Source organism: Vipera berus (genome assembly GCF_964194415.1).
Source record: "Vipera berus genome assembly, chromosome: 2".
Taxonomy (NCBI): domain Eukaryota; kingdom Metazoa; phylum Chordata; class Lepidosauria; order Squamata; family Viperidae; genus Vipera; species Vipera berus.
The window spans coordinates 190,937,470-190,957,544 of NC_138203.1; the positions used below are offsets into that span (position 1 = coordinate 190,937,470).

The 20,075-nt window shown below is 38.9% G+C and overlaps 1 protein-coding gene across 1 annotated transcript; it reads right to left on the reverse strand.

Moving 5' to 3' along the window:
- On the reverse strand, positions 1 to 15,638 carry LOC308664465 (sulfate transporter-like). Its single transcript, XM_081321706.1, has 3 exons — positions 15,423 to 15,638; positions 5,580 to 6,216; positions 1 to 4,346 (listed from the first exon to the last, which is right to left on the reverse strand). The coding sequence occupies exons 2-3, from the start codon at positions 6,204 to 6,206 to the stop codon at positions 2,841 to 2,843; spliced, it is 2,133 nt and encodes a 710-aa protein (XP_081177832.1). The 5' UTR covers positions 6,207 to 6,216; positions 15,423 to 15,638; the 3' UTR covers positions 1 to 2,840.
- Positions 15,639 to 20,075: the final 4,437 nt, after the last annotated feature.

Consider the following 20,075-nt stretch of genomic DNA (forward strand, 5'->3'; position numbering starts at 1 on the left):
ATGAAAAACCACATAATTTTCAAACCAGTCCAGTAAACCAGATATCATACCGAAATTGGAAGATTCGTGGGCCTTTTATTTTAAAAGGCCTCCGATTTACCAATTTCAATATGTTTACTGCAGTGTGATTTCCAGTTGTGAATTGTATTTTAGTAGTTATGAGAATGTACATTGTTGTCTTAATAAGACTTCGCTATAATGTTTTATAATACTTCAAAATCAAATCTTTTTAAACAATGAAAGTAATTTTACGGTTATTTTTAAAAAGCCAAGAAGCCTCTTCCTAAAATTATAATCCATTATGCAAGAATGACGGTGAAAAGACACTATTACTATTACGTCCCAGAAAATGTAAACTAATAAATGCATTCAACCCCACCTGCAATTTACTATATCTTTAGACATGGCCAATTCTTAGTCTTTAAAAAAAGTCAAGCAGATACCTCTCTAGTAAATTGTGCCCCCTAGAGATTTAGCCATAAATTACAAGCTGCATGTAAAAAGCAAGAGACATATCTTGGTCTCCCTTAATTCACATTAGGATTTAATATTAACAATTGCAATTGGACACATTTGCAAACAGAACTTCTCTTAGCAAGACACTGTAGTTTCCACAGTTTAGGTGGCTTTTAGACCTTTGATTAAATAACCCTTTTCGACTATTGGGCATGTTTGGAATTTTGACACAAGCTCATGGGTGCTCTCACAAAATTGCTGTTAATATGGACACAGCCAGTTACAAAGCATTTATTTACAAACAAACCATAGTATTTTACCTTCCCTTACTCTAGGGACATTCTATTTGATTTTTTTTAATCCAGGTGGGGTACAGAGCGCAGCAACTACCCAAAGATGAATTCTTGATGCTGTGGCACTGCCAGGCACTTGGCCATTTATCTCTGGGTTACACAAAGTCACACAGTAAAGGTATCCTGTACCAAGAGCTATTAGTTGCTATGCTTTCATAAAACCTTCAGGATGCCAGTGAACGCAGAAGACAAATAATGCCTTCATGCTTTATTGATGAACATCCTTCTGACCCTTTTTGGAAATGTTTGCGTAGAAGAAACTCTGACTACTATTAATCTTATGAATATCCATGTCTTCTGTTCAAGTCAACTAATATTTTTTTTCAAATAACTCAGAAAAAAGGGGAAGTTTCTAGGTCAATGAAATAAGTTTTAAATTTTTCATTTAGATTTCTTAATTTCAAATTTCTATATATTTTGTGGATCTTAACTCCTACATTCAGACACAAGTAATTCTAATATGCAGCAAATATTAGAATTGGAATATTATATCATACTTTAACAATAAACTCTGTAACCCAATAGACATTTTACTTTTGCCGTTATCTATGCTAGATCTTCATTTTTCCAGAAGAGACTATAAAGGAATTCTTCTTTAATAATGGTTACAGCCCTTTTCTTTTGTGCCAAGAAAACTAACAACCGCAATGCAGAAATAGCAATGTTTCTTTATAGGTAATGAAAATGAAATTTTCATTCTCAAAAACCCTCAATACCCTTTATGACAGACCTAGCACTGTAACAAATAATGGAAAGGAATCTTTTAAGGTGTGCCAATAATGTTTCATTACATTTTCAGTTAACATTTCATATATCTATCCTGAGAATTTTAAAACAATGTACATGTCTTATTTCTGCAGAGTTTTTGGGGGGACACACAAAAAGAAAAGTACAATGAAAGACTATAGTCTACCTGTAAAAATGATTATTCACTAGATCCCTTATTTAATAGTAATAACTAATTGTTTTGAGGGGCAGGCAGACAGACAAAGAGCTAACCTTGGCCATCATCCATTAGTTTTGCTAAACGAAGAGTTAGTGTTTCTATTTCCTAAATAAAATCTAAACAGACTAAGTATCTACTGTACAATATGGCTGTAAGTTAAGAACTATTTATAGGTGCTTCATACAGTGTTTCACCTAACATTCTAAAATATGTAATGCTCAATGATATGGCCTTTAGAACCCAAATGAGGCATTCAATTGGTTTAAACACAGCTAATATTTTTCAAAACTCAGGTTCACTGTAGAACTCAGGTATGCAGATATTTGCAGTCATTTCTTAGCATAAGAAAAATCACAACGCAAATTGCTGTCTTGAATTATGAAAAAAAACAACTGAAATTGGCAGCTGAATAAAACACAGTCTTCACTCTTAAGCGAATAGAAATTTTGACAGAAACAGCTTCTTTCCTACTCTATTCCCATGGCCACCTAATTTGACGTAGTTTATTCTACATTCAGTGATGTGGGGCAAGGTGTCTAAAGTGGGGGAAATGCCCCAAATCAGATGGCTGTCCATTTTTCTGAGATCTTTCCTCCCCAAATAGTTTACCATGACACACCCACATAATTCAGAACCATTTTTGAGAGGTACCAATGGAGTTGCAAGAAGGGGAGGAGGAGAGGGTACAAACATAAAGCAGCAGGAATTTTTCCTTTCATGAAAGAAACACCCCGAACAGTGGTGATGCTACCTGCCCAGCAGTGTGGGAACAAGACTTTTGGTCCTAAAGGCATCCAAACCAGATGGGTCCACTCTGTGATGCACATTAAACGTTTTGAGTTATTTGTTCTTCTGGCCAAGCACAACTTATGAGTGGAGTTATCCACACCACTTCAGGCATAGGATTCATCGCTACTTTTTCAGTGCGCCATTCAGCAGAGCAAAACGAAAGGTACAAAATGAATTTGTTTATAATCTTGTATTAACAGCAGGTGAAAAAAAATTGCCCTTTACAATTTTGAGATACACAGTATATACAATGCCCAGCATCATTAGTCTCGTTAAACTGGAAGCTTTTACTTGCATTAGATTTCAGAGAAAGAGTTGCCGTTATGCTTATAAGTACATAATGCATATTCCACAGCTTGGTGCACACTGTGGAAGAGAAAATGCTTCTCTCCTTTTTTCATATACTCCCCTCGCTGTAAGGAGTCCCTCACAGAGAGATTACACTGAGCCAGCAGCACTTGGATGCCAATTTCCCCATAATCCCTTTGAACCTCCTTGAGTGTATGAATCCCTGCTGTATCCAAGAACTGCACTGCACAACAGTCTATTACTAGTGTATGGAATGCGAGTTGCTGAGAGACAAACTGCACTGAAGTTTCTGCCTGTTTTCCATTGGCACCATCTGATTTTTCAGTGTGTTTTTGCTTTTCTAGCTTTCTCTTGGCTGCCAGTTCCAACGAAGGATTGACTCCAGCCTTCTTGTACAGCATGGACTTAAAGTTCTCTTTGTTTGCATAGTATATTGGTGCTTCAAAGCGAAAAATTCTGACGCCTGTCTCAACTTGAAGGCCACTGTAGGCAGGGAGGGGTTCATAGATTTCAGAGTCTGCTACCAGACCAAGTAGCTGTCCTTCTGGATTTTGTGTCCGTAGAATGACACAAATCATTGAAAAACAGACCCCAATAAGAAGGCCAAGTTCAGTGCTTATCAGTGCTGAAGATAACATAGTGACAAACCAGATCAGTGTGTCAATTTTGCTTAACTGCCACATTTTGGGCAGTTCACCAAATTTTCGCAAGGCTCCTTTGAGGTTGACAATGATTATGACCGCTAGCACACATTTCTGGAGCGAATAGAAGAGGGGAGCAATCACAAGGAGAACTAACAAAATGACCAAACCAGTCACCACACCAGAGATCTGAGTCTTGCAGCCAGTTGCCTCTTTAACTAGAGTCTTGGCAAGGGCCGCGCTGGTTGTGAAACAATGAAAGAAAGCCGGGATGATGTTGCAGAAACCAATGGCGTACATTTCCTGGTTGGGTTTAACCGTATAGCCATGTTTCTTGGCAAACATCTCTGAAAGAGACACAGTAATGGCAAAGCCAATAATGGCTATGGGCATTGCATCCATAGCCACGTTAGGAATTAGACTCCAATCTGGCGATTGTGGTGGTAGAAATCCAGTTGGTATATGCCCAGCCACACTGGAATCATATTTCTCTTTCAACTTCCCAAAATGAGACACCAACGTGGCTACTATGATCACTAAAAGCTCAGTGGGCAAGGGAGCCTTAAGTTTTGATTTGAACCGCTCATTTAACTCTTTTGCTGGAATAAGAACAAGAAAGCACAAGCAGCTGGTGATGAGGTCACAGGTGTTGGTCCTATGGATGTTTCTGAATATGTTTATCCATGTATTTAAGAGAGAGCCAATGCCACTGCTCCGTGGAATGTTTAGACCCAAGAGGTATTTGGCTTGGGAGGTAAGGATGGTTAAGGATGCGCCAGTAACAAATCCGCTGAGCAAGGAATCAGAGAGGTACACAGAGATGAAGCCCACCTGGAAGAAGCCCATGGCAACCTAAAGACAAAGGCCAAAGATTAGATGATGCTTCGGTATTTACAAAGCAAACGAGGCTGAAAGGTGAAGTACATGTTATTAGATAGGTCTTAATATATCATGCTATTTACAATTAGCTTTGGGTTTGTTTCAGGTTCTTCGACATGTTTATTATTATGATAAATTTTTTAGTTTTTTTTTAAAATATATTTCTACTTAAGATTGCCAATGTTTTTTTAAAGCCACTTAACCTTACATTATGCATGATTTAATTGTGATATGCACATGTTTGCCTTGATATAAATTTTGTCTGATGTTGAATCTGCTTCTTGAGGATGAAGAGGAAAGTTTCTTTTTTTTGCTATCGTTTCTGCGAGGGGCTTTTCCCATTTTTTCCATGCTACACCTCTATCTACGTAGTGACATCTGTATCTCTATCAATATCTACATATATCAGCTATAACTATATCTATCTCTTTGTATCAGGTTTCTCTATTTGTTTTATGTTTAATATAATCCTTAATAAAACTATTGGGAAGAAAACCAAGAAGCCTACAGTCACTTCATAAATATCCTTTGTCCATCGTACTAATCTGAAGAAAAACACCACACGTTAGTATTGGAAGTACGCAATGAAACAACAACAAAAAATGGTTCATAAGATCTAGCATGTGGACTTTTGTCGTTATCTACTGGTGGCTCCTTAAAGGAACTGTATCTTTTCCTGGGATTGTATGGTAGCCATAAGGCCTCAGAGATCATGAAAAGGTACTAAGGATGAAACATACTACCTCTATCTGTTTTGCATCCAAGTACCTCTGTTCAGATCAATGATCAATGATCCTACTCCTGGGCAGAATAAGCAATATAACATGTATCTAGAATATTTTTAAAAAAATTAAATTCGGGAATATGAAATAAGCATTTTTCCCAAATAAATTTGAAAATTCAAGTCTAACCAGGCCCAACCTGTAAGAATTACAGATGCTCATTCCTTTAATTCAAAGTATAGATATAATACTAAAATTGTCTTCCATAATTGGCCCCTTCCTGCTGTTTGGAGATTACAGCGCTTAGAATTGCAATTTACTTACTGTTATCACATTTTTTACCTGTATGTCTGTAGGATACAGGAGGGAGAAATCTACGCTACAGTTCTTATGTCTATCTGCCTCCAATTTTGCACACTAAGTCCCCAAAAGATAAAGAACTGATCTCAGATGAAGGGGATCCCCTTTAACTGCAATTTCTTACCTGATAAATCCCAGCTATGAAAGACACAGTTGCTCCAACAGTAATTGCATAGCAACTCCTATCACATACTTTCTGTGAAGTCTGATTGGCAGTCCAAGACACCAATGTGTCATTTATGAGGTCATTCATATCAGAAGAAGCAACCGATACTGAATCATACCCAGCCATCTGTAATTCACGGTCTACCACTTCTCCCACCATCAAGCAGAGTACACCAAAAATGCCAACCGAGATATGATGGGAAGTTCCAAACAGAAAATAAATGATGCTTGCAAAAAATGATGTGTATAGACCATAGATAGGTTCTTGGCCAGCCAAGAGGGAATAAGCAATGGACTGTGGAACTAGCAAAATTCCTACAATTATGCCAGACATAAGGTCACCCAAGAAATACTCTTTCAGTTTGTACTTGGGGAGCCACGTCAGTACTGGGAGAAAACCGAAAAGCAGATCTTTGGCTTTAGTGGGGCTACAGCTGCAATTTTTCTTCAATTTCTTTAGCATGTAAGTCTTAATATCTGTACTTTTCCCTATATATTCTAGAGACATCGTGGAATGATCATTCCCTTTGCCGTAAGTCTCCTCTGCCAATTCAAGTGGTTGGATGTGACTGGCTTCTACTTTCATCCTCAAAGATCTGTAGAAAAATGGAGAAAAAGATGTAAGATTTCTACCCCTAACCCATATACAGATAAATGTCTTATTAAGGCAAAATTCATACAAGCAATTCTGGAAAAAAAAGACTGACCAGTCTTGATCCAAATCAGGACTAGCATCTGTCAATCTAAATTATACCATTAAAACATGAAGCACAAAAGGAGTATTTGCAGTGGACATGAGAACAGAGCTAGGGGTTCAGAATCTATGGCTGAAATGGATAACATTCTCATGAATACTAATAGCATAATTTTCTCTAGATTAACATGAAGAAACAAAAGAAATAAGGAAAATAAACTGACCTGAAAGCACCTAAATCCAAAGAACATAAATGGAAGGTTATCAAAATAATTTTTAAAAACCCACTGAATGCGTCATACAACTGAAAAAAAAACCCGTCCACTCCTCATGTGCATAATAGTAAAAGTGACAATAAACACATGAGAAGTCTTGCATTAGACAGTTTGTGGACTGGATGGTCCAATTAAGCACACAGTTTTATCCTGTTAGAGGGCCAGTTATGGGAATGAGGAAGGATTAGTTAGAATGCAGAGCTCATTTTCCCCTTTGCAAAGTTTGAATCTACTGCTTCCGTACAGCGTAAGTAACATGTATGGGTTCTCTTTTTTATCCACACAATAGACCTATAAGGCTAATTGCATTAGATTAAGTCATGACTGGACTAAGGGCATATGCTATTTAAAAACTTAAGCATTTTTTAAACCTGTAAGGCTGATTGCATTGGACCAAGTCATGATTGGACTAAGGGCATATGCTATTTAAAAACTTAAGCATTTTTAAACCTTATATATTCTGGGGTAATCAATATTTTTTAATCTAAATTGAATAGCAACTTAAGGTGCCTAATATTAATATCTTTTTACAAAAGATATGCCAAGGTTTCATGTTTTACTGGTTATTCCATAAGAAATAGTAGATGTAATATAAGGAATTTCATTTCCGTTAGAGACTAGGTAGTCCACAACTTTCTGCTATATGTTTCTTTTACAATTATGGATTGCAAGAATTGTATTTACAGAAAGAAACATAAATATTTTACAATGCTAGCTACTCCACAAGGAAGAGGCATTTATATTTTGCGCATTACCCAAGGAATGTGAATCAATATGCAAAGGCAGTGGTGGGATTCAGATATGTGAACAACCGGTTCTCTGTGTGGATGCCGCTTCTGGAAGTCCTTTCTGGGCCTGGGCAACAAAAAATTAGCTACCGGTTCTACCGAAGTGGTGCGAACTGGCTGAATCCCACCACTGTGCAAAGAATCTATCATTCCACAGTAAATAAATTTTTAAACAGTAGTGTTTTCAAAGCATGCTCTTTATATAAATAAAATAAATATGAGTATCTATTGTTTGCACTACATATTGTTGATTTTCATCATTTCCTATGAAAACATCAACGTATGCAAATCTTTTATTTTAAATATAATTCTGGATGATAGCATCTAAGTGATCTTAGCTGACTTCAAAAAGCAAAGCAAGGCCAGATTTGAATAGGATAGGATAAGAAGCCATCCGTAAATTCCAAGATTACAAGATAAATTGAAAATAAATGTACACATGTACACACATTAGAAAAAGAACTTGGTAAATCATTTTTTTTCTGTTGGAAAGAAAACCTTTATGCCAAGAAGTCTTAAGGAATCAAGTTTCATTCAAAAAGATAATATAATATAAATACACATATTTAGTGTGTTGCTTTTTCCCCTGAATTTCTATACAATTTCTGTACAAAGGACTGCTTTGAAGTCAAGATAGTGAAATTAAATTTTGTGTGTATCTGTACCTCTATCTATCTATCTATCTATCTATCTATCTATCTATCTATCTATCTATCTATCTATCTATCCAAACATACATACACATACACACATATACCATCGTATACATTTGTCTTTAGCCTCCCGGTTCTTTCTGATGGCTCCTGAAGCATTCTTCTAAATTCAGTTGTTCAATTGTCCGATAACAATGAAATGATTTCTTACTATTTTGAGGCAGGAAGCATACCAAAAGAGAGAGATCCAAACCAATGTGGCACACAACTTAATTTTACTATCTTGACTTCAAGCAGTCCTTTGTACAGAAACTGTATAGAAATTTGGGGGGGGGGGGAAAGCAGCACACTAAATATTATGATCAAAATACAAGCAATATCATTAACTGGCTCCTGTTTTGCTGATATCTGGACTTATTAAGCTCATCTGGCCAATCTATTTAAAAAAGAGCCTTGGTGGAGCAGTGGGCTAATGCCTCCTTAAGTAACACCAGCTGCCTGCAATTAGTGCAGGTTCGCATCCCACCAGGCTCAAGGTTGACTCAGCCTTCCATCCTTCCGAGGTAGGTAAAATGAGGACCCAGATTGTTGGGGGCAATAAGCTGACTTTGTAATAATGCCGCTTGGGGGTGTGTGTGAAAGCCCTAACAAGCAGGCATATACATAGAATGAAGGCTACTGCTAAGCTTGTAAGCCGCCGTGAGTCTTTGGAGAAGGGCGGGATATAAATGTAATTAAAAAAAACTCTGGCTACTGATTATGCTGGTGGCTTTCTCTTATTTTCACTCTCATTCCATAATTACGAAGAACACATTTTCTCTCTTTCCACATGTGTAGGAAAAAGAAACAGTGGATTGATTTGAGAGCCTTTTGTGATGATTGTATCCCTATGACCAGAGAGTAAACTTCAGCCGATGTGCTTAAGAGAAAGCAGTCTTTCTAGAGAACCAGACTATTATCTGGTGTGTTTCTGCAGGTCTCTGCTATGCTTACATAAATCTTACAAGATTTTGGGAAACAAATATGCTCTTACTAGCTCTTTGCTCTTCTAAATTTAAGAACACAAAATAGGTACCCAGTTGCAAATCTATATGGCATTTAGCCTAGTTCAATAGCCTTGAAAGTACTTACAGTAAAACAACTACGTGTTTGTCATGTGAAACCTAAGGAGTGTCTGTGTACAGAAATAGGCTTCCAACTTTAAGGGAAAAGTGGTTTATTGGGAAGCTGACTGGCACCAGAAGCCATTTCACCTTTATATGTCCTAGTATGAAAGATTTCGTTGTGTAGTATAGCAAAATGTCTCTCCAATATACAAGTAGCTTATTGCATATAAAATAAAACCACTTAAAAGGCTATGGTCAGCTCAATTTCTACCAGAATTGCCCATTTAAAATAAATGCTAATATATTTCATTTAGCTACATTTCTCATCCTTAGCATTTGATATGACTAGCTCATTTGTCTAACTGCCATAAAAATTATCCAAAATATATAGAACATTAATGGGTGCACTCACAAGTCTAAGAGATTTTTGGAGTCAACAAAAGTGACTGGCACGATTTGAGAACACTGATTATAGTTCTTAAGAATTCTTATTCTCGAGTAATTCAAATATTTGCAATAGAATAAGGAAGTTCTTTTTAACTAAGTAAAATGATTTTTTCAGAGGAATCTGCACTTCAATCAACCCTCAACTATTAGTACTTTTAAAAATGGCTAACATTTATTCAATTCCATTCATTCAGACAAAGCTGTATTTAATATTTTCCCTTTTGTTAACTAGGAACTCAAAAATATATAACAGAACCAAAGGACTTTTTTTTAAAAAAAGAAAAGTTTATTTGTAATAGGATTGCTTAGAAAAGCCTTTACTATAATACATTTATTAGTTTTTTAGGAGGCCGGGACTTTTTTTTTTCTAATGCAGCAAATACAATTTATCTGCAGGAAATCATTAAGAATAAACAAATTAAAATCCCATCAGCAGATAAACCTACTTTAAATCAACACCAATAGTTCATTCACAATGGTTCATTCAGTAATTGAAAAGAAGCGACATTTGGCTATCCTTCTGGGATAGCACTGAAATGCTTATTGCTTGAAAGAAATCTATACTTTTTTTAAAAAAAATAGATAAGATAAAAGAGCCAGCACATAAACACTGTTTGCTTGGGAGTATGAAATCATTTCTCAAAATGTGAGATTTCAGATTAATCTACTGATTAAATAAACTAGAGCCTGCAGCTATTTATATATGACACATATAACATCTGCATCAGATTGTTTTTTCTTAGCAATTGTCCTGTTTGGATACAAGGTCTGTCTGTTTTTTTACTGTGCTTACCTAGTTGTTATCGGAAAGCTTATTGATACAAGATGCAATGACGGTTTGTTTCTCGGCCAGCTTGTTGCAAAGCCTGACAGTTTTTTGCCCCAAAGGAAGTAATTGGTTCAAGGTCACATGGTTGACTTCTGTAACTAAGGGAGGATTAGAACTTGGGTCTTCTCCAGCACTATAACACTGGCTTTTCTTTTACAACCTAGTAATGTTTTTAAAAACATTATTTTTAAAAACACAGTAATTCAAATTGTTTTTCTCTTGCTTTGTTGATTTGCTATTGTTGTTTTCTCTCAGTGGTTGTATTCACTGTGACAAGGCTATTAAAAGCAGGTAGTTTAAATTTACTCATGTGAACTGTAATCAGCTCAACTTTGGGTCAAAGGAACACTAAATCCAGTGAAATCATTAACTTGATAGTGTTCCACAAATGGCTACTGGAATTATGCACACAGAAACAGACTGTATTTTATGCTTTCCACTAGCACACGGGTAGGCAACCTTGGCTCTTTTATGACTCGTGGAATTCAACTCCCAGAATTCCTGAGTCAGCATAGCCAAGGCTGCCTACTCCTGCACTAGCCTCTTTCAAATGTAGCTGAAGATCAATGAAAGAGATATTAAATTGCACACCGAGAACCAAGAAAAGCAATACAAAATTAATGACCTACTTGGAAGTTAAAAGAAAGACTTGTACCATTTGTTCCACCACTGTTTTATAATGTGAGAGTTATATCATGGAATTAAAAGAAACCTGATTTTGCTTATCCTCCATAAAGAAATGTGAGGCCTTTAAGTTGTTCTTGTTATTAATTTTTTTATTCTGCCATTTTTTGGGCCAACTCAAGACAGCAAACATATCTAATGCTCCTGCCTCTTATTTTCACCCACAACAACCCACCTAGTGAGTTGAGCTGGGCTGAGAGAAAGAGACTGGCCCACTCATGCTTAAGAGAGGCCTACAATTCACAGTCTCCTGATTTCTAGGCCAGCATCTTGACTAAAGATGTCAGGACCCACCCCAAACTACGTCATAGGAAGACAAAACTCTTGGAGCCAAATATTAGTCCAAAAGAAATCTTTACTATGACATGCTTGGTTGTAGGAATACAAGACAGGACTTAATATTGTTCTACAAACTAAACCCTTATAAAGAGTTCCCGGTTCAACCCCCCCTTAACCCCATTTGGTCGGTCCCCCATCATTTACCTCGTATCATCCCTCTCGTGGGAAAAAGGAACTTAGGACCTTTTATGTTTATTGCTCTCTTCCGTGACACAAGCCAGATGCTCCTACCCTAACCCCCCTTTTGTTCCCAGTTCAAAAGGCTTCTCTTTTCCTTTGAAATGCCTAATACAGGCTCAATACACATTCGTTCCCTCCTCCTTGGGAGATGGCAGGATCCATGGAATAATGTTTTAAACATACATTTATGAATATGATATAAATGGATTCTGACACATTATAGGCAAACAACCGCTTATACAAGGAAACTTGAGGTGTGAAGCCTCAGGATGGGACTGGGGATTATAACCATTTTTATACCATATTTGAGGTTCCACTTTAATCAATGGGCAACTCCTGCCAGGTTACAACAGTTAAATCAATGTAAAACATCACCAGTCAACAATAAAATTGTAAAAATACCCTCTTCGTTCCAAATGAAAGTATTAATCCACCTTACCCCTTCCTCGTTCACTCTTGTCTTTTTTAAAAACTGCCTATCTATGTAGGGTTTTTTTCTTAATTAAGATGAGTTCTACAAGAAAATATTAATAAAGAGTATTCAGTCATAAAAGGCAATACATGTTCTCACTCATAGTTGTTGTTGTAACAGAACACTGTTATGCCCAAGCTCAATGTATTTTTACTGTTTTATAAATATTGCCATCTCAGTTTAAAAGTACTGAACTTTTCAAAAGAACATCCTTCTCCCTTATCCTGCAAAGGGAGAAAACCCCTTTATTTTAAATTGGAATTGTATTTTACACAAAATATGAATAAACATGTACATATATACTTTAACATTCAGAGATTGTCTCGGTCTATGTTAAAATAATTCTGTAAGATTTCATTTTTCCACCCATTTTACACACCTCAAGGAAACTCTCTCCCCTTCCTATTTTATCCATGAGAATCTATTCATGCCTAAAGGAGACATATAACTCACAATCTATAGCAGACATGTCAAACTCGTGATGTCGCACAACGTATCGGGATGATTTTGCCATTGCTGGCAATGGGGTGGGCGCAGCTTCTGGATGACGGCAGTTTGGCAACCCTCATCTATAGATTTCTGAGGCAACACCTTCACCATACCTGACTGGTTCTAATAATGTACAGTAAATGCATACATTATGATGAATAGGGTCATAGCTAGAATATTTGAGATTTTTGTGACCATATTTTTCTCTGATATTATGTTTATGAAAATCATTTCAGCTCTATCCTTGTAGAAGTATTTTTCTGCACAAGCTTCATTTCAGGATGGAAAATGGCTCATCATAAGCAATAAAAATCAATTTTATGAACCCATTCTAATTAACTCTTGTAAAAATACTCTTCAACAAAAAGTCAAATCAGTCTTCTCAAACTATCGGAATTGAAAAGCAGGAAAGCAAGCAGGAAAAAAAAATTACCAATACAGACTGTTGTAGTCCTCAATTTACAATAGTTCATTTAGCGACCATTCAAACTTACACCACCACTGAATAAAGTGACTTATGACCATTTTTCACACTTACGACCATTGCAGCATCCCCATGGTCACATTATCAAAATTCAGACGTTTGGCAATTGACTCATATTTATGATAATTGCAGCATCCCGGGATGATGTGATCCCTTTTTGGGACTTTCTGACAAGCAAAGTCAATGGGGAAACTAGATCAGGGCTTTTCAACCAGTGGTACGGGTACCACCTGTGGTACATTGGCACCTGGCAGGTGGTACACAACCATCCTAGAAAAGTGGTAGCGGGGGAGGAGAATGAGCTGAACCGGTGGCAGCACCGCACAAGCCTGAGCAAGAGATGGCTGGAGCTGCAGGGAAGCACCAGGATCAGTGCTTCTTCAGGGCTGTCAGGACTCAGCGGAAGCACCAGGATCAGCGCTAGACTCTAGCTGGAGCTCGAAGCTGATCCTGGCACTTCTGCTGAGCCCTAAAGAAGCGTCAATCAGCTAGAATGTTGCAGCATCTCCAGGGTCTTGTGATTTACATGCAGATGCTTGGCAATTGATTCATATTTATGACGGTCAAAGTGTCCCAGGTCATGTGAAGTGACCAATACCTGCTGCAACCACCCAGCAAACAGGGAGGGGGGAATAAAAACCAACCCCCACCCCCATTGCCAATCCTCAACAGAAATGCTCACAACAATGAAAACCTCAGACAGGAGGAAGAGCACTGCCGGGTGGACAGGCAGGTGTCTTTCTCGGCTGTGGCTTGGGGGGGGGGGCACTTTTTTCAGTGCCATTGTAATTTCGAACAATCACTAAGCGAACTGTTGTAAGTCGAGGACTACCTGTACTTCATCACTTTTTTCCTTTTTTGGGGGGGTCATCAAGTTTTTGACACCTTGCTAGGCGACTGGTGGTACTCGGATGTTGCCATATCCTAAAAGTGGTACAATGAGTGAAAAGATTGAAAAGCCCTGAACTAGATTACTAAACAATTGTGTTATTAACAACTGCAGTGATTCACTTAACATCTATGGCAAGAAAAGTCGTAAAATGGGGCAAAACATAATTGTTTCACTTAGCAACAGAAAGTTTGGACTCAACTCTGATCGTAAGTCGAGGATTACCTGTATTTTCAGAAGTAATTCATCCTTCTGTAACAAATCCTGTTTTCCACAGCATGTCAATATGAAAATCAAATACTAATTGCATGTAAACCAAAGTTTCTTCCACCTTCAGAAATGAAACAGGATATTATTCCAAGATAAGGCACCAGGCTAGAAATGGGGAGACTGTGAGTTCTAGTCTTGCTTTAAGTATGAAAGCCTGCTGGGTGACTTTAGGCCAGTCACTCTCTCAACCCAACACACCTCAGAGTCATTGTTGTTTTTGTGAGTAAAACAGAAGGAGGAAGGATATTAGGTATGTTTGTTGCCTTGAGTTGTTTGTAAAAAAATAATAAAGGTGGGATAAAAATAAATAAAAGACATTATTAAAAAAGATAATCAGCAATGTTCTATTCCTTAAAACAAACTTAAATATCATCAATACACATACATATACAAATCCTTCTGCCGAGTTCTTCTAGGCTAATTTAAATTCTGTTTAATCCCCCCCTCCCTCGTTTTATTTTTTCTGTTGTAGACTGGGACATGTTATAGCTTTCATCACTACAAGGTTTGCACTCCTTATCCATGTCAATATTTAAATAGCAGTGAAATCTTGTATTTGTCTTCTGAGAAACACACCACACAGAGTTCAACAAGATGCAGGTAGGATGCACTTCTTTTTCTAGGCCAATCAGCAGGACTTTTTAAACCTTTTCAAATTTTTGAAGTGACTTACTATCAATAATTAAAAATACAAATTAGAAATCGAAGGCTAACTAACAGGCCAAAGCACAAACTATATAGGCCGAGCATCTACCAAGTACAGGTACACACCTCAAGTCAGTCCCAATGTAGGTGGAGAGCATTTACACTTTACCCAATTTTTGAATAGTGAACTACGGTTTTGTAGCTTTGGGAACCTGCGGGCGGGGGCGCGCGGGGGGGGGCTAATATACGGAGATCTGCTCTCTGTAGTTAGTTGAGAGTACAAACATTTCAAGAAAGCGCTCGGCGTCTTCTTCCAATCTGAAACGGTAGCGGGAGCCGGAGCAGACGCCCCGTCACTTCTCTAGTAAATCCTATTCAACGTTTACCCGCTCCTAAAACTCCGCATAGTTAAGTAGTACGGAGCAGGCGGAAACATTCAGAAGGATGGGAGGACCCGGGTGCGCGGCGTCCTTTTATCCCTTTGAATTCCGCCAACTCTTTGAAAGAGCTGATCCATCGCCGGCACGCGACCCGCAACTCCACCGCAGAGCAACTCACTCGTTCCGGGGTTTCCCCTTCCGACGGCTTCGTCCTCGGAGAAGCACGGAGGCGCGTAAAAGCCCCGGCGTCTGGTCCCTGTTCCCGGAGCTCCTCCAACTCTCCTCACCCGCTCCTCTTTTGGTTTTTTTTTCCCTCGGGACGCCGCACTCTTTGCCTTCACCCGGCCAGGTTGGCAGTGGGGGGTGTGTGTGGGGAGGGTGGGGAACGAGTGGAGAAACGTGTCAAGTCTTCCGCCGCCTTAGCCAAACAAGCAACAAACTTGCTTGTTCGGCTCCCGCCAGTCAGCGGGCTTGAACGCCGCCCAGCTCCAGCCCACTTGGCGGCTGGCCAAACCGGCGGGCCGAGCCGAGGCGGCCTCTGGTGAAGTTGCAATGGGAGGTTGAGAAGTTGCAATCGGGGAAGAGACTTTCTTCTGGGAAGCTCCAAGGGGGAGTTGCCCGTCTTTGGACACGAAAAGACGTCAGCTGGCAGCCCCTCTTGTAGCTTTTTGGTCGTCGGATACCATGAGCTTAAGTCTACAATCGGCTTCGTTCCGCCGCCTCCCCCCCCCGCGCCCCGCGATTAAATATGTGCGTTGTAGAAGTTGAGGAAAGGCTCAGTAACCACAGAAGGCTATTGATAGGCTTGCAGGTGGGTTGCGCACTGTCTCCTAAAAACCTGGTGCCAGCGTTTTCAAAATAGTTTCGAAATAGCTGCAATACGTTCAAGGTGGTATTTTTGCAAAAATCGGAGCAAGCGCTCGTTTAGCTTGCAAAATATTTGTAAGGTGTCCATTTTTCCCCCTCTCCCAGTAGAGAGAAAGTAGAACAGAAGAAATAATTGTCTCTTATGTAACCTACCGAAGTCAAAGGCTGCAGGTGATGGAAGAAGACATCTCACCAACCATGAATTAAGAGACCTTCCAGACAATTTTAGGAGAAAAGCCATTCCAGTAAAAAATGAAGAGTCCGGTATCACTTTGTCAAATTATGTAACACATTTTATTAAGAGGCAAATTAATTCCCCCTTACTTCATCTGATGCGATGGAGTGGCTAAAGTGATGTAGGAGTTAAATGGGGATAAGAAGGAGAAAAAAATGAGGGAAGATAGGCAGGGGTAGATTACTTATCAGACAGATTATCTGTAATGTTTTTAAAAGCCCTGTTTGTTGAGACTAGATAGATAGATAGATAGATAGATAGATAGATAGATAGATAGATAGATGATAGATAGATAGATGATAGATAGATAGATAACCTTTATTGTCATTTTTTTCCCTTGGGCACAATGGCACACATTAAAAGTGAAATTTAGTTGCTTCTTCTCAAAGTGTAAATGTACATAACATATTTAAAACATACTATATACAACATATGTAATGTATCAGTAACATATAAATATTATTCACTGTCCATCTTGAATACGTAATGGAAGAAGGAAGCTTTAGAGTTCACAAGGTTAATACTGTATGGAACAAAGCTGTGACTGAATCTGGATATTCTGCTTCGGATACCACGGACCTCCTCTCAGAAGGTAACAAGGAAAACAGGTCATGAAGAGGATGTGTAGTAACCCAGACAATCTTGCCGACTCTTCTCAAACGCTTATGTGCTATGTCCTGGATGGAAGGGAGAGAACTGCCAGTGTCTTCAGCCATCCTCACCACTCTGCACTGCCTTCCTGTCCGAAGCAATGATGCTTCCAAACCGGACTGTGATGCTGTATGACAGGATGCTCTTGACCATCCTTCTGTAGAAAGAGGTAAGGATAGGGGAAGGAAGATGTGCTTTTCTCATGCGACGCAGAAAATGCAGGCACTGCTATGCCCGCTTCACCAGTGTCTCGCTGTTGAGCAACCAAGCCAGCCTACTTGTTAACTGCACACCCAGGAATTTGATGCTGGTAACTATCTCTACAGGTGAATCATTAATGCACAGAGAAGTGTGGCTGTGCCTGCCTTTTCTGAAATCGACAATGATCTCTTTGGTTTTTCCAGTATTTAAAACTAGGCAGTTATTCAGTGATCCAGAATTTTCAAACTTCACTTTTCATAATATGATTGATGGCAAACTTAGCACTATAGCCAAGGGTCAACAGGATGAACAGCAGCGGACTTAGGATGCAGCCCTGAGGAGAACCTGTGCTCAAGAAAATGGTGTTAGAAATATTTGTTCCAGCTCGCACATATTGGGACCTGTTAGTAAGAAAATCAAGAATCCAGTTGCACAAAGGAGTGTTTAAGCCTAAAAGGCCCAGTTTGTCTACTAGATGCTGGGGAATGATTGTGTTAAATGCCGAACTGAAGTCGACAAACAACAAACGTACATGAGTATTTCTTTCCTCTAAGTTCTTCAAGCTCAGATGGAGAACAGAAGAAATAGCATCCTCCGTAGAGCAGTTTGGTCTGTAAGCAAACTGAAGTGGGTCAAATGCTGGTGGGAGGCTAGATACAATAATATCCTTTATCAGCTTCTCAAAGCATTTCATAATGATGGATGTCAGTGCAACCAGGTAGTAATCATTGAGGCCTATAATTGTGGACTTTTGGCACTGGCAAAATGATGGCTGTCTTAAAACACAATGGGACCACTGCCTGCTGCAATGAGAGATTGAAAATATCTGTGAGAACACAAGCCAACTCACCTGTGCATTCCCTAAGGGCAAATCCAGGGATATTATCTGGGCCCGCTGCTTTCCGAATTTAACTTTCCGCAGTGTTTTCCAGACAGAGGTGACATCAAAGCTAAGCACTTGCTTGAAGCCTTTTTACTAGCAGCCTCTGGCTCATTTGTGTTGCTCTTTTCCAACCAGTCTACAGGAAGTGCAATGCAGTGTCCCTAGAGGTTGAAATGCTCTGATACTACTTGTCCTTAATTTGAGTTCAGATATCAAACTTGTAGCCATTAAATTTTTTTGTACCTCTTTGCATCCTCTGCCTTACAGACAGGCCAAATTCACTTTGCCCAGTGAATTAGTGGACACAAGTATTGTGTCACTTATCCAGAATCCAGTATGCTATGAAATCCATGGATAAACAGTTTGGATAATTTCTATACAGTAATGAAGATTGTATAGGATGTATGGGGAAACTGCCCAACTGCATCATATCCCCACCACCTACATACTTGATAGCTGTGCTCCATAACTCCTATATCAGAACAGCTCTATGGATACAGCAACATTCCCAGGATTCCACTGACTGACATGGGATCTTTTCTTGTTTTAACATCATAGGCCACATGAGTGTAAAGAGGATCTACAATTCTAGGGAGACTGACCCCCTTAAACTGCAAGAGTTATTTTTATATGAATACTTCTTTTTAGGATAGCTAAAATGTAGAAGCTTAGTTCTGACAATCACTGTACTGATAATTGTTTACAAGGAATTTTCAGATTAAAGATGATATTCTGCTGTTCAGCAAAATGTAAAATTTGCTTGAGAGGCATTTCTCATGAAGTGAGTATAATGATTTCCAAAACTTAGGAGTAATAATACTCTGTGGGCCTTAAGGCAGATAACCTGTTTAGTGAAAAACAACCCATGGGGAACATTCCCAGGGTATCGTATGACTTCTTTGACATTGTTAAGAGAGAAAATGAAGTACACGTGACTAACCACTCTGGCCTGGTTATCGGTGATTGGAGATGAAATGACACTGCAAGTTCATACAGCTGTTAATCTGAACAGCTAGTTCATGCATGTGGGCTGGCAATCACTGTTTATACAAGTCATGTAGTGAAAGGGGAAAAAATCAGGATAAATTTAAAAAAAGGCTTGGAGAGAATCAAAGAACAACAGATTTGGAAGGGACCTTCTCCAACACCCTGCTCAAGCAGAGACCCTATACCATTCCAGACAAATGGTTGTACAATCTTTTCTTGAAGCAGATAAGTACAGTACAAATCAAATAAATAATAGTAAATTTACACACTAAGATTCACCAGTTCAACTTGAATTATAAGCTCAGTTTATTAATCTATGGCTCACTTCTAACCTTCATGGAAACATGCCTGGGAAATTTCTTTCTTTTGCCATGTCTCCATGACATGCCTTCCTTTCATGCCAAGCTCATGAGTGGGACAGGCTGAATTTGTCCTTAGTTGTAGTAAAAGCAGTATTTTCTTTTTTTTCCTCTTATATTGTCCAAGAGCAATGTTGAATTTTGCAAAATGTACTAGTTACCTTGACCTTGGACAGAAGTTATATAACTGGCAAAAAGCTGAGATAGTTAGAAGGAGGGTGGAGAATGCAATAGGGACATTATTTTTTCATGCCAATGTAGTTTTCTACTGATTTAAGGGGGATTCACTAGTCCTAAAATTCAGCAGTGGGCCTTAGGATGGAATGAAACAATTGATCACAGTCACATTGCTGCTGACCTATCGCAAACGTTCATTCCCAGCTGGCTCTCTGCCAGCACTCCTGTCCCCCCTCCGCCCCCTAATTTGCACAGGGATACTAGAGAGACCACATCTTCATGCAAGATATAAGGAAGTGGGGACACAATAGGCTGGAGGTGCCATCTTCACCCAAGACCCAAAACAGAATGAAGGGTTTTTTTGTTGTTGGCAAGGCCCTGGTCCCTGGGGAAGGACTGAGCTGAAGATCCTGAGAGAGGGTCTTCTCCCAGAGAAGTAGTAGGTGTTCAGCTGAGCAGTTCCAGGAAAAA